The sequence below is a fragment of the Harpia harpyja genome, chromosome 19, assembly GCF_026419915.1.
Source record: "Harpia harpyja isolate bHarHar1 chromosome 19, bHarHar1 primary haplotype, whole genome shotgun sequence".
NCBI lineage: Eukaryota > Metazoa > Chordata > Aves > Accipitriformes > Accipitridae > Harpia > Harpia harpyja.
The window spans coordinates 20,835,145-20,849,021 of NC_068958.1; the positions used below are offsets into that span (position 1 = coordinate 20,835,145).

Genomic DNA, 13,877 nt, shown 5'->3' on the forward strand with positions numbered 1-13,877 from the left:
TTCCTCTCACACGGGGCCGAAGCCGCGGCAGCCCGGCGGTACTCACGTTCTGCAGGTAGCGGAAGATGAGGATCTGGAGCGGAGCGTTAAGGACGCAGCACGGCAACGAGTCCTCGGCGACACGGCAACGAGTCCTCGGCGACACGGCAACGAGTCCTCGGCGACACGGCAACGAGTCCTCGGCGACACGGCAACGAGTCCTCGGCGACACGGCCCTTCGGCGCCTCCCGGGCCCACACAGCAGCTCCTGCCCGCCTAGCCCAGCCCCCCGCCCCCGCCAGACCGCCCCCCCCCCCGCCACACGAAGGATACGATGGGCTGCACCATCACCTTCTGCACCTTCTGGCCCTGCCCGCGGTACGCCATGGCTATGGCTATGGCTGCTGCTGCTGCCGCTGCTGCTGCTGCTCCCGCCCGGCACACGCTCCCGCCGCCGCCGCCGCCACCGCCACCGGAAGCCGCGAAGCAGGGCGGGAGCGCGCAAGGAGCCCTGGGATGCTGGCGGACCAGGCCGCTCGAGGCGGCTGGGAGGACCGGCGTCTCTACTGCTCCGCGTCGGCGTGGCGAGCAGCGGGGAGCCCCCCCGGGACCGTCTGTGCCCCCCCGGGACCCTCTGTGCCCCCCCCCTCCCCACAGACAGACCACGCACCCGCACCTTTCCTGCGCCAGGGTTCGGTAAAAACGCTGTTAACTGCTGTCATGGGCAACGGCTCAGCTACCGGTGAAGGCGGAGGAGCCCAGGCTACGTTTAATACAGGACCTTCGGGAGAATACGAGTATAACGCATATACACGAACATCCCCCTGAGCTGGAAGGCAAGGATGAAGAGCAGAACATACCCCCCTTCATCCAGGAGGAAATAGTTATGTTACATTTTAAAAGAAATCAAATCTGATTACAGCTAAAATCTTAGGAATATAAAGTTATAGTGTGTGACTACAGTAGATAAAGAACTTAAAGAATGTGTAGTACTGTACTTTTAGCTGACTATCGTTGGCTTATATTTTCTTTTAAGAAGCCAAGAAGATTTGGTTCTTGGAAACTCCCTACCTTTCCCATCTTGATAACTGAAAGACCAATCATTGAAAAAGTTAGATTTCAAAAGAGAACATAGTATACATTTTTATGCAAACTAATATAGATAGTGATGAGAATCATACCGCGCAGAATCAGCTAAAAGAGGTCAAGAAGCGGACAAGTGAGGAAGACTATGAAAGACCAGCAGAGGGCTTCTGAAGACCACCAGAGACCATTGCTGCGCCTGCGTGAAGAGACATATACATATGCTAATGATTTACTGGAAAGTTGATGATTATGTATAACATTTCCCAGAAACTTAATGAATATGTGTAACAGGTGTGTATTTAACTGTATCGTTAAGACAAGACAGGTGCACAGGATAGGCGGAGCGATCCCCCGTGTGCCCAGCGCTGCAATAAAGGAGTGCCTGCTTCTTAACTTCTCATTGCTGTTAAGGAGTTTTATTCCGGATTTCGGCAACAGTTAGGGACCTACTACGCCATCTGGACACTCACAAGTCTATGGGACCAGATGGGATGCATCCAAGACACTGAGGGAACTGGCGGAGGTCCTTGCCGAGCCTCTCTCCATCATCTGTCGGCGATCCTGGTCAACAGGGGAGGTCCCAGGGGACTGGAGGTTTGCCAATGTGACACCCATTCACAAGAAGGGTCGGAGGCAGGATCCGGGGAACTACGGGCCTGTCAGCCTGACCTCGGTACCAGGGAAGATTATGGAACGGTTTGTCTTGAGAGCGCTCACGTGGCAAGTCCGGGACAAGCAGGGGATCGGGCCCGGTCAGCATGGCTTTACAAAAGGCAGGTCCTGCTTGACCAACCTGATCTCCTTCTATGACCAGGTGACCCGCCTAGTGGATGAGGGAAAGGCTGTGGATGTTATCTTCCTTGACTTCAGCAAGGCCTTTCACACTGTCTCTCATGGCATACTCCTTGAGAAGCTGGCGTCTCGTGGCTTGGACAAGCGTGCTCTTCGCTGGCTGAGAAACTGGCCGGACGGACGAGCCCAGCGGGTCGTGGTGAATGGGGTGAAATCCAGTTGGCGGCGGGTCACAAGTGGTGTTCCCCAGGGCTCGGTGTTGGGGCCAGTTCTGTTTAATATCTTCATCGATGATTTGGATGAGGGGATTGAGCGCACCCTCAGCAAGTTTGCAGATGACACCAAGTTGGGAGGCAGGGTCGATCTGCTTGAGGGTAGGGAGGCTCTACAGAGAGATCTGGACAGGCTGGATCGATGGGCCGAGGCCAATCGTATGAAGTTCAACGAGGCCGAGGGCCGGGTCCTGCGCTTCGGTCACGGTGACCCCGTGCGGCGCTACAGGCTTGGGGAAGAGCAGCTGGAAAGCTGCCCGGCAGAGAAGGACCTGGGGGTGCTGGTTGACAGCCGTCTGGATATGAGCCGGCAGTGTGCCCAGGTGGCCAAGAAGGCCAACGGCATCCTGGCCTGTATCAGAAATAGTGTGGCCAGCAGGAGCAGGGACGTGATTGTTCCCCTGTACTTGGCACTGGTGAGGCCGCAGCTCGAGTCCTGCGTTCAGTTTTGGGCCCCTAACCACAGGAAAGACATTGAGGTGCTGGAGCGTGTCCAGAGAAGGGCAACCGAGTTAACTGCTGTCATAGGGAACGGCTAGGCTACGGCTGAAGGCAGAGGAGGCCAGGCTACATTTAATACAGGACCTTCGGGAGAATACGAATATAAGAGGGAAGAATAAAATATTTACAGAAACCATGGCGTACACCAAACCCCGTCTCCACGGGCAGAGCCTAGGCCGGGGACAGCGAAGGCTGACGACGGAGCAGGAGGAGGGAAGCAGCGAGGGGGAAGCCTTCCTCGCCGGGCTCTTGCACGCTCTTCCTCTCTCCCGAAGTCTGCGCAGAAGTCTCAGTGGGAGAAAGTCCTGCAGCAGGATAAAGCGTCGGCAGCTTGGGGCTGGGTGACCCTTCTGGAGCCGGAACAGCAGTTTGCTCAGTTGTGGTTTCAGACCTTTCCTCTAGGAACTAAGACAGCACAGTGGATTATCAAAGCACGCAAGTGTTTTCTCCCAGAGAGAAAGCATTGACAATCAACTCCGACAACCGATTTTTCCTCTGCCAGCAGCTAATGCCTGAGGGCCCCCGCAGCTTCACAAATCCTCGTAGGAAGAGAAGAGACTCAAGTTCTTCAAAAATTTAAGAAAATCATTCAAAAGGTAGCTGCTAGGGAAAACGATCCCTGGTGGCAGGGTACACAATAGACCCCAGTCTCAGCTGTCTTCTGCAGGGTCACAAATTCAGACCGCACCTCTGACCTGCAGGGAAGTTCAGGACAACTGAGTGCAGATACTGCCAATTTCTACCAGTTCACCTGTGCTTTAAGACTCATTGCAAAGCCTCAGCTCGAAAAAGAATCACCTCTGGGTATCCAACAAAATAATCAGTTGCAATTTATTTCTTTCTTTCTTTATTTTCAGCCTTAAGACTATGCGGTTCAGATGTCCAGCATTTCAGCAAGTTCCATGAGGAGCTCATCCTCATCCTTCTCTGGGTCCGGGTCAATTATGTCTTCCAGTTTGCCTCCTGAGATTTCCCAAAGAAACTTCTCAAAGTCGTCTTCTACAGAGAAGGGGGCTTCCCAGGCCCCTGTGGAGCTCAGCTGGTGTGTCTTTACCGCTACTTGTGAGGAAGCTGAGGTCGAGCTTGTGACCTCTGACTGTGCCACAGAGTCTGCCTGGCTTCCAAGGTGCAGTTCAGGACTTGGAAGAACAAGAAAGAGAGCAAATCAGTGTATGACATTCCTTAAGCAGAGACATGTTTTCTGCAAACCAGCTCTTAAAACGGTAGTTAATCCCTCCTACACCTCAGCCTTACACAGGGATTGTTATTCAATTAACCTGGGGCTGCTTTTAGAGCCCAATGTATCAGCAGGTACATTTTGCAGTTTGGGGATTTATCCGCGAAGACACAGCATCTGGGGTCTGGCAAAGAAGGTTCCATTTTTGTAGCCAGAGGTACTTGGCCACCTTTACTAATTTGACTGCAAAATGTTACCAAGTCAACCTCTGCAGGCGTTCAGAAAACCCAAGAAGCCACTGAAAAGCTGTACCAACTTGCAGCATTTTCAGACAAGAATCTGAATAAGCAGTCCAGCCAGCTGCTAGAAGCTTATTCTTTCAGACAAATTTTTCCTCTGCTGGATTTTGGCATGAATTATCTCAAAACCCTAATGTTTCCACGTGTGAAAAAAACACAACTCAGTTTCACGTGAAAGGCACACTGATCAAGAAAAAGAACAAGTTGTGGTTGTTACCTGGCTTGGGGTTTTTCTCTCCCACGTATGGAGAGGAGGCTGTCCTCTGGCAAAGCCGGAACAATGGCCTAGGAAGAAGCAAGGTGGTTTTTATGATACACAGGTCAAAGACTGCTTTGCAGATTCTTCCTCCACTGCTTCTCCTCTGGCATTGCTGAGCCCTAACCAAAATACAGAACCAGGGCACACCTGAAGAAAAGTTAGTATTCCCTTAAAGTTTACTAACGACCTTGGGTCTTCCTAAAGAACACAGCATTAATGGACGTAGCAGAGCGTTATGTAAACACTGCCATTCACCTCGTAAAAAGCAGAAAGGTACTACAAGCGTCCTGTCGACCACTTCTGGATTTAAAAGGGAACAGAGACCCGGAGAACATTTCAGTCTTCCACCTGTTCTCCAAGAGGAGCGTACAACTTGGGCATCAATTTTACTAGGGACCCACTACTGCCTCAGTCGCTGTCCTTACCACAGCTGCTTTTTTAGCTGAAGGCTCCTTCCCGTCGCCACCAGTGGCACTCAATGGCTTCACAGCCGCCACGGCAGAGGGATGACTCTCGGCTGCCTTACGTTTCAGTGGCTGCTTTGTGGGGAAGGTGGCTTTCCCATCCAAAGGCTTCAGGCACACCTTCCGTTTGGCTAGAGTAAAAGGAAGAGAGAACTGATACCGTCTTGCTCTGCCTCAGGGGAAAAAAAAAAACAACAAACAGGTTCTCTTAACAGTCCCACAATCCTTCTAGGTAAGTGTATTTAGCCAGCAGCTAAAGAGGACAGCTTCAGCACTCGAGCAAGAGGAATCAGGCAGGTGTTTTTAAATTAACTTTTAGGGCTGTATGAAAGCTCATGGAAAGGAAAAAGGTGAAGGCATACTTAATAGCCAGTTCTTATCTGTCTCTGTACTGGTCTGCTCAGAGGACAGTCCTAGCCTCTCCTTCAGAGACCTGGGGACTTGAACTACAAGAGAGAACAGAAAAAGTTAGGCAGACTGCATAAATCTCCATTTGGTGTTCGCATTTCGAAATGAGACCCATCACTTCACTGGGATTCAGAGCTACCTCGAGCCCTCAACCAACACGCAAAAAGAACCGTTAGAAGAAAGGACAAACAGCAAACCTAAACAGAAAATCTGTGCATCAAACCCAGATGTCTGCTTAGTAGCCGTACCTCTCTTTGCTGCTTTGTCAGCACTATCCAGAACCTCTGTCTTCTTCCCCAGCCTGTCAGCAAGGTTGCGCTTTAGCGGAAGGACACTTTTACCAGCTTCAGAAAGAGAGAAAACAAGCAATACTTTAAGAACGTTTCTCTGGAGGAGGATTTTAGAACAGTCAGCCACAAACTTCAATGCTTCCAGGGATCTTTGCTTATATTTGTCTTTCAGCTGCTAACCAAATTTGCCACTTCTGCCGTCAACATACATCTCTGCCAAAATGTATTTTCCTCCTGCACGCAGCAAAAATACCCTTAAATATAGTTCACGTTTAGATGAGGGCACCCGAACAACGGCTCACAAAAAGCTCTTACCTGTGGAGGCTTTCCGTTTTCCCATCCTCTCGCCAAGGTTCAGTTGAATCACAGGCTCCTCCCCTAAAACAAAGAATAATCTCTTCAGTGCACACAAACCAGTAGCCAGTAAAAGCATTGTCCTTCTAGCCCACGTCCCAGCAAAAGACACTCTTCTGGTAGCCAAACCACAGAAACGAGTGACTACGAGTAGTAGTAGTGCCACACGTTTTTTGCCTTTCCAAGGAATTTGTGCAGATCTGAACACCACCACTTATACACAGACTCGTATCACGCTACTCTCCGCAAGTGCCACCGTCAGCCTCGTCAATGCTTCAGAAATTGGCTACTTGTATAATACCATCTTCTATAGGTCTTCCCTTTCATTACTCCCCGGGTTTTCCAGTTATCCCCTTATTTGCATACCGACACTTGTATTGACAGTAGCCTCTCTCTCTGCTGCTGCTGCACTTAACCCAACCACTACTTCTGCCACATGCTGTCCACACATTAGCTCATTCACAAATCTCACTCAACTTCAGGAACATGAAAGTCCAGTTAAGCACATCGGAGAGTCTGTAAGATGCTGTAATACGTGAAGAGCTACGGCTTCATGTCAGGCTGATAAAAAACACTTCTGGATCTTTTATTGCAATACAACAAACTCAGCACCTACAAATGCCAAATATTTGCAATCAAACCAGGGCCTTTAAGCATAAAAGCAGGGTTTTAATTAGAAAAGGCAGCACCAGCAGGCTAACGTGTCTGAATTATCTTAATTATTACTTAACCTTGTGGTTGAGGAGCCATGAAATGGAAACAACAGTATTCACTATAAGTAGGGGATATTAACTCACCACCTTGCTTTTTTGTTTTTTCCTTTAGTTTCTCCAATTTGATTTCTTCAAGTGTTTTTATTCCAAAATTTAAATTGTCCTCTGAAAACAGAAAATCATTAATGACGCTGAGGCCTAAAGGCACATGTTGAAGAGCACACATCCTCAAGCTTCTTACAGCTCAGAACCCTCCAAAGTCTTCCAAATAAACCCTCTCAACACTCCCCACAAGTAAAAAAAGCCATAGAACGGATGGGCATTTTGGTAAGCAATTGGCACCCCTCCTCCCATCCTACAGAGTAAAACCTGCACTTTTAAGCGTTTTAATCCATCTACATGATATTAGATTCCTCCGTCATTAGACATGGCTTCCCATAGTGTTTGAAAGGACACACTTGCAGGCATTTAAACTCCACGCTGTGGCTCTCTTTTGTTTTACAAAAGTCAACAAGGAGGAGTTGACCTGTCTGACCCAAGGGACATACGACATTATTAGACAGGAATGAGCCCATGGAAATAACTGACTCCATCCAGCTACCCTATGTTCTACCGTACTTTTAGAACATAGTGCTTTGGAGTTAATCGTCAAGTTCTCCTTCCAATCCATCCTACTACAGCTGCTAGAATACCTTGCTTTGTATTAGTGCTGCATTTCCTAGTGGAAATTATCCGCGATCCACTAGGGGCTTCTGTTGCCGGTTGCTGGACAGCTGTTTTAGTTTCACCTCCTTCTTCAGAAAGCTGGTCTGAAAGTCCAAAATAAACCTATTTAGTTAGGGAGCAGGGATTATACAAGATGTTTCATGCTTATGTAGCTCGTACAATGACGTTTCAGTCCACGGTTCACATTCTGTTCGTATTCTTAACTACAAGCAACTGTTTGTAGGAGGGTTTTTTTAAACAGCTATATTGACTTGACAAGCTCATATAAGCAAGAGCTATACCGGGGAAAAACTATTTAAGAGTCCAGACTCTCGTCCGTAGCTTTAAACGCTACACAGTTCAGGCATTCTCTCATTTATACATTCACCTCCAGTAGAAATGCCTTCAGGAAGTAAAAAGTACCCATCTTCATCATCATCTGCAGCATTGATTACAACTGGAGGATGCGTAGGACTTGGGACCTTTTCAGAGTTTTCCACTTTCATCACCCCCCTCAGCGGCGGAGAGGGATTTGACTGGACAGAAAGTTTGTTTTGCTGCAGTGACGCCTGAGCCATTTTCACAGCATCTTCTGCAGACTCAGGGGGACTTGGAAGCGTAGCTAGAGGAAGACGAGGATCATCTCTCATTTGGCCATGTAAAACTTTCACCCCAACCTTGCACTCACTGTCTAGATAGGGTAGATAAGGTACATAACCCACCTGGCTACTGAATTCAGAGTTTCCTATTCCCCACCCCTACGAACACACCAGGAACAACCGCTTCCCTTCACACACTAATCTCGCCACCCGACCATCCAGAAAGGATTAAATGAGGGGAAAGCAACCTGAAGTGCAAAGATCACACAAAGCACAGAGAAGCTGAGCATGAAAGAAAAAATTACATACCAGAATTACAGTCCGTTTAGCTGAGAGCCTGCGACTGCACACTTCTCCCTACACTCATCAGTGAGCAGTTACCTGATGCCTTCTACGGCATTGTACCCACTCCTAAGTAATATTCAAAATTAATTCTTTAATGCTGAAAGAAAAAGGACCCAAGAAACTCACTTTTGCTTGGCGGGAAGAAGCGTCCGTCGACATAACGTCCTTTCGTGTGACGGAACGCGCAGTTGGATTTTTGACAGCCAGCTGGTTGATTCTCCCAGTAGCAAGGAATCTCACTGCGTTTTTTCTGAAGACAGAAAGAAATAAAAGCTCATGGTAACACTCGCCTGAGATTTGCTAAGAGACATAGTTACACGTCATGCCAGAGACAGGGCTATTGCAGTGCACTGCGGAAACATCATTCCAAAGGGCAGTTATCACTGAAAGCATTTCAGGGCAGATCGACAAAGTTTGCGTAAGCTGTAACAACTACATATTATCTAGCTTTCCTGTCATTCCGTTGGAGAAGATGGGCGGCTCTCACACACCAGTTCAGGGTGGGTTAAACTAAGACAACGTGCAAAATACTGGGATTATTCAGAGGGAAAAAATGCCTTAAATTGCCTAGCTTGAATCTCTCTCAATTTACCTTTCAGAGCCTTATCTCCTTCCCATCTTCTCCCTCCCCACCCTGTGCTACCCCAAGACCTCAGAACAACGTCAGCACCTAATACAAAAATGTCTTGCTGAGATATACCTAAGAAATTGATTTTTCTTCCCCCAACTTCCTCCCACCCCCCTCCAAGTAACAGAAACCAGTATCATTTTAAAGCAAGTAAAGCTATCACATACAAGCACATTCAGTCTACCGACAGCAAGGAAAAATGCTTTCAGGGATTTAGTTTGAGAACACATCTTTAGGCAAACACTCACTTCGACTTCCATGTGTCTGAACCTGCAGCTAGTCCTGAAACAGCGACCCTCCCGCCACAGCCTGCACACTCTCTCATTGCCCAGAGCAGCCTCACAGTGGCGGAAGGAACAGCTGTCTCCCTGTAACCAAAAGGAAATCGACAAAAAGGAAATTAAAACAGTACAGCCTAAAAAATTATCCATGCTAGCAGAACTGGAAGCAGAATCTAACTGCTTATTCAGTTAACAGAAATCTGGATGTCCCCTCCCCCTCTGCCCCCTCCTCTCCTAAAAACTCAACAAGAAACCCCAAAGCAAAAGAAGCCCAAACATACCTTGTTACAGGTGGAATAGAAATAGAAGTAGCAGTCGTCTCCTTGCTTAGACATAATCGACAAAGTCTGAGAACGAGCTCAGGTCCTAAGGGTTCGCTCTCAACAGGGACTTCCTCCAGTCCTGGCAAGAGCTGGCTTCGCTCTTTCTTGGACTGAAAGTCAATGCTTGATCAGTCAAATCTTCTTTTTCAAAGTAACCCTAAAGAAAGGTATCAGTAGGTGAAAAAAAGAAACAGTCCTACTCCCTGGCCTAACCTTCCAGCTTGCTGACCTGCCTTTATCCTGTACCAAAGACCAAGAAGGGAACAAAACTTTGTTTTGCACCCCAACAAACGCACGAGGGGAGTATTATTGCACCTACCTGTGGGTACTTGTGGGTTATAAAGCACAAAGTATTCCACTTGGGCAGTCTCTCTTGCTGCTCTACTTTGTGCCTTTAATCGCTTACAAAAGTATTAAGGATGCTTAACGCCCCCCCTGTTTATTACGACAGTCAGATCACAAGGAAGGCAGAGCACCAGGAACTACGTGTTCTCATCCCCCCTGTCAATCCGTCAGCCTTACCCCAGCTGCAAACAGCTGCTGATGATCTACCTGCTTGTTACCGCACTCCACTAGGCTGACAGCGCCCTAGGTGTCACAAGTTACATAGACAATGCTGCGTTATGATGCGTATGCAAACCACCCATCGGGTCGTCTGAAGCACAGAACAAGCTCTTGCTAACACATCTCATCTCTGGATGAGAATCTGAAGCCAAGTTGTCCAAAGCTGAAGCAGAAGAGTCAGAATTTCCACTCTTTACATTTGTTTTAGTCAACTCTACCTGTTAAATACTGTCTGAACATACATACACATACCTGTTTATACACACACCAAGAGCGAGTGACGATAAAGTCAGCAAGAGTGATAGTAAAGATTAGAATGTGGGGCTATTTGCCACAGCAGACTGCATAAAAAGTCTCTCATTTTGAGGGAACCCGTAAAAACAAAAGATCTACAGAACAGTTTGATGAATATGCCTTCAAGGCTGATGCTTTAGAACACGAGTGATTTTAGGGCCAGCACACAAACAGGCATGCCTATGTACACGCGTACAGTATAAACGTATCTATACACACGAGCGTGCACAGCATATGTTGTATGATATCCCTATCGAGAGCAACTCTTAGCCCTAATCAGACACGCAGAGTTGCAATCAATTAACAGCAGGAAGACAGCAGATCGAGGATACAGCAAGCTTTGAGAGGCAGGGAAATGCTTCCTTTGCAAGTGGCGTGGCTGCACGGTACCAAGAATTTGGAATTACTTTGATTTTAGGAAAGAATTTGTTTTCTTTTTACATCAGAGCCAATGCTACAAGTTTGCCATCGTACGCTGTTCTCTAATCCATATATCCATCATCACGCATTGCAGCAAGATCACGGAAGGTTTGAAAAGATGGCTTAGGTCCAATTTGACAGCTGATGATTTTTTGGTGCCTCCAGAGCTGAAACTGATCTTCTTTAGCCACAAGCAGGTTTTTTGGATGCAAAGTCAGATACTTTGATTCTTACTGTTCTGAAGATACTAAATGCCACAAAACCTGCAGCCACACCAGATAAAGCTCAAATTCAAGCGGTTCTGACGCCTTTCATTCAGATGCTGCGCATTTCTGTGCAAGTATTTCTGACGCTTTTGGACAAAACGGCATGAAATAGTTCTTACAGCTTAATAACAAAAGGTTGGAACCTTCTACTCACACAAACAGTAGCGGATTTTCCAGGATTTTCTTTTTTCCAGCAGGGAATTTTCCCAAATCTGAAATAAAGAGAGGACAAGTTGGGTTCTCATGTTAGTTTCTGGGTTTTGACTGCTTGGCAAAGGGAGTTGTTATGGGTTTGTGTGGCGGGGTTTTGGTAGCAGCGCAGGGGCTGCAGGGGTGGCTCCTGTGAGAAGCTGCTCGAAGCTCCCTCAGCTCGGAGTCGGACCCGCCTCTGGCCCAGGCCGACGCAATCAGCGACAGTGGTAGCGCCTCTGGGATAAACTATTTCAGAAGGGGAACCTGCAGCGAGCAGGGGGATTAGGAATGTGAGAGGAACAGCTCTGCAGACACCGGGGTCGGGGGGCAGGAGGGGCACCTGAGGAGGTTGATGCCCCTGCAGCCCCTGGAGGCGAACGGTGGAGCAGAGGCCCCCCAAGATGGCCGTGGCTCCATGGGAAAGCCCGCGCTGGAGCAGCGTGTGGCTGAAGACCGGCCCGCGGAAAGGACCCACGCCAGGGAAGTTCGGGAAGAACTGAAGCCCGCGGAAAGGACCCACGCCAGGGAAGTTCGGGAAGAACTGAAGCCCGCGGAAAGGACCCACGCCAGGGAAGTTTGTGAGGAACTGCAGCCCGCGGCAAGGACGAGACCTTCCTGAAGGACAGTCTCCTGTGGGAGGGACCTCGCGGTGGAGCAGGGGACGAGCGCGGAGTCCTCCTCCCCCTGAGGAGGAAGGAGCGGCAGAGACAACCTGTGAGGAACCGACCCCAGCCCCCATTCCCCGCCGCCGGGGGAGCAGGGAGAGAAACCCGGGAGTGGAGTTGAGGCGGGAAGGAGGGAGGGGTGGGGGGCAGGTGTTCGCAGGTTTGGTTTGACTTCCTAACATCCTTGGCTTCTTTGGATTTGTAGTAAACTACATTGATTTTGTTTCTTCCCCAAGCTGAGCCTGTCTTTTGCCCGTGACCATAAGGGGTGAGTGATCTCTCCCAGTCCTTACCTCGACCCACGAGCCTGCCTTATGTTTTCTGCTCATCCCACCGTGGCCCGGGGCGGCAGGGGGAGAGGAGAGTGAGCAAGCGGCTGCGTGGTGCTTTGTTACCGGCTGGGCTTAAACCACAACAGGAGTAAGACCAGTTGTTAAGTGCAAGGTTTTCTTCCCTTCTTCAGTATTGATGGGACTATTCACTTTTGACCCTTAGCACCTTCAAAAACAGGCTCTTGTGTCATACAGATTCCTACGCATCTCCTGCTAGAAATTACTGGCGCTCCTTCAGGTAGAAGTCTGACAAGAAACATTCTTCCAAATGTGTTGCTGATGCCATTGATAATTAAATTAAATTTCAAGCACGATTTCTGCAGTTTGCACAAGCCAACGCTTAAATGGGTGGCAATTAAGGGACACTGCTTTGCCCAGCAGAGGCATTCCAATACAAATCAGGAGGAATTCACGGTCTAGAAGGCGCCATTTCTTTTCCCTAGGAAGTGAGAGACACCTGTATAGTGCAACTTTACTACATTCACCACCATGGGGGGAACAAGAGAAATCCCCTCAGACCTAGCTCTTTTCAGTGCCCAAGCAGCTCAGCATTTTGCGTGTTGCCTTCCATATTCCTGAGCAGGAGTTCGACTGGACCCCTCCAGCCACCCGGGCTGCAGAAAACGTGCAGCGCAGTCCATCCGTTGTTCCCCACATTTGAAAGACAAAGACTCGCCTCAGGCAGAGGCAGATTCTTTCTCCTTCACGTTCAACAAAACCACCAGCTCAGGAAACAGCAGGAACCGAGACCTAGCCAGTATCTGCTCACTGTACTCCAAACTCAACACTCTTCACACCTTTTGTGCTTTAAAGCCTTGCTACGGGGAAGGCTCACGCAGCCAGGATTCAGGCATCGCTCGGGTTACACAGACACACTGACATACCCAGCTCTTTCCTTGGTTTTGCTTTGGAGTGAATTTCCTCTGCGTCGTCCGGCACCAAGTTCATATATTCATCAAAGCCCTAAAAATCGGCAACAAAAGCCGTCGGTGAGCTACGTCCCCTGCGCTAAACTTCAGCAACAACGACACAAACTATCGTGAGCTGTGCTGACGTGGGCTGGACAATTAAGACTATTAATTGGAGAGGCACGAGGTCTTGCCACCCCCCATGCTAGTTTTTCCTGACAGGAAGAAACAGTTTTATCAATTTGAAGAACAACCAACAAAAACCCCAAGCCAAAGACATCCTGATACTCACAATGATGCAGCCTTCTAGCCCCATGTTCACTTGCTCAGAAAGCCACACCTGGATCCTGGACCTCTGCAAAATGATGGAGGGGGAGAGCACAACAGGAACATAAACACTCCACACAATTTTGTTCTCTCCTGTGCATTAACAACTCCTTGCTGCCGATAGCTTCGTAACACTCGAGGCAGTAACTCTCACGCGTGGTTTCGGTTACATCCTCGGTCATTTTTAAGGTGGTAGACTATTTTGGAAATACTCTCTGCCTTCACTGGCGGACACGCAACAGCACAGGCTTTAAAGACTGTCACGGAAAACATCCCTGCACACCCGACTGCAAGAGCAAACGCCTCTTACAAAGGTAACCCCTTAAGGTGAGGAGGAAAAACGCCCAACTCGGAACTAGCTGGTCTTCTCACGGATCGCAACGACGGCAAGTTCTTCAGTTCAACAGGAACCGGCTCCAAAAACCCCATCCTGA

The 13,877-nt window shown here is 48.7% G+C and overlaps 1 protein-coding gene across 1 annotated transcript; it reads right to left on the bottom strand.

Annotated features, from left to right (window-relative positions):
• Positions 1 to 3,496: 3,496 nt before the first annotated feature.
• On the bottom strand, positions 3,497 to 9,487 carry LOC128154243 (zinc finger CCCH domain-containing protein 11A-like). The gene is made up of 9 exons (XM_052814507.1): positions 9,434 to 9,487; positions 9,120 to 9,239; positions 8,370 to 8,493; positions 7,703 to 7,921; positions 7,287 to 7,403; positions 6,689 to 6,759; positions 4,791 to 4,973; positions 4,324 to 4,391; positions 3,497 to 3,769 (listed from the first exon to the last, which is right to left on the bottom strand). The coding sequence occupies exons 1-9, from the start codon at positions 9,485 to 9,487 to the stop codon at positions 3,505 to 3,507; spliced, it is 1,221 nt and encodes a 406-aa protein (XP_052670467.1). The 3' UTR covers positions 3,497 to 3,504.
• Positions 9,488 to 13,877: the final 4,390 nt, after the last annotated feature.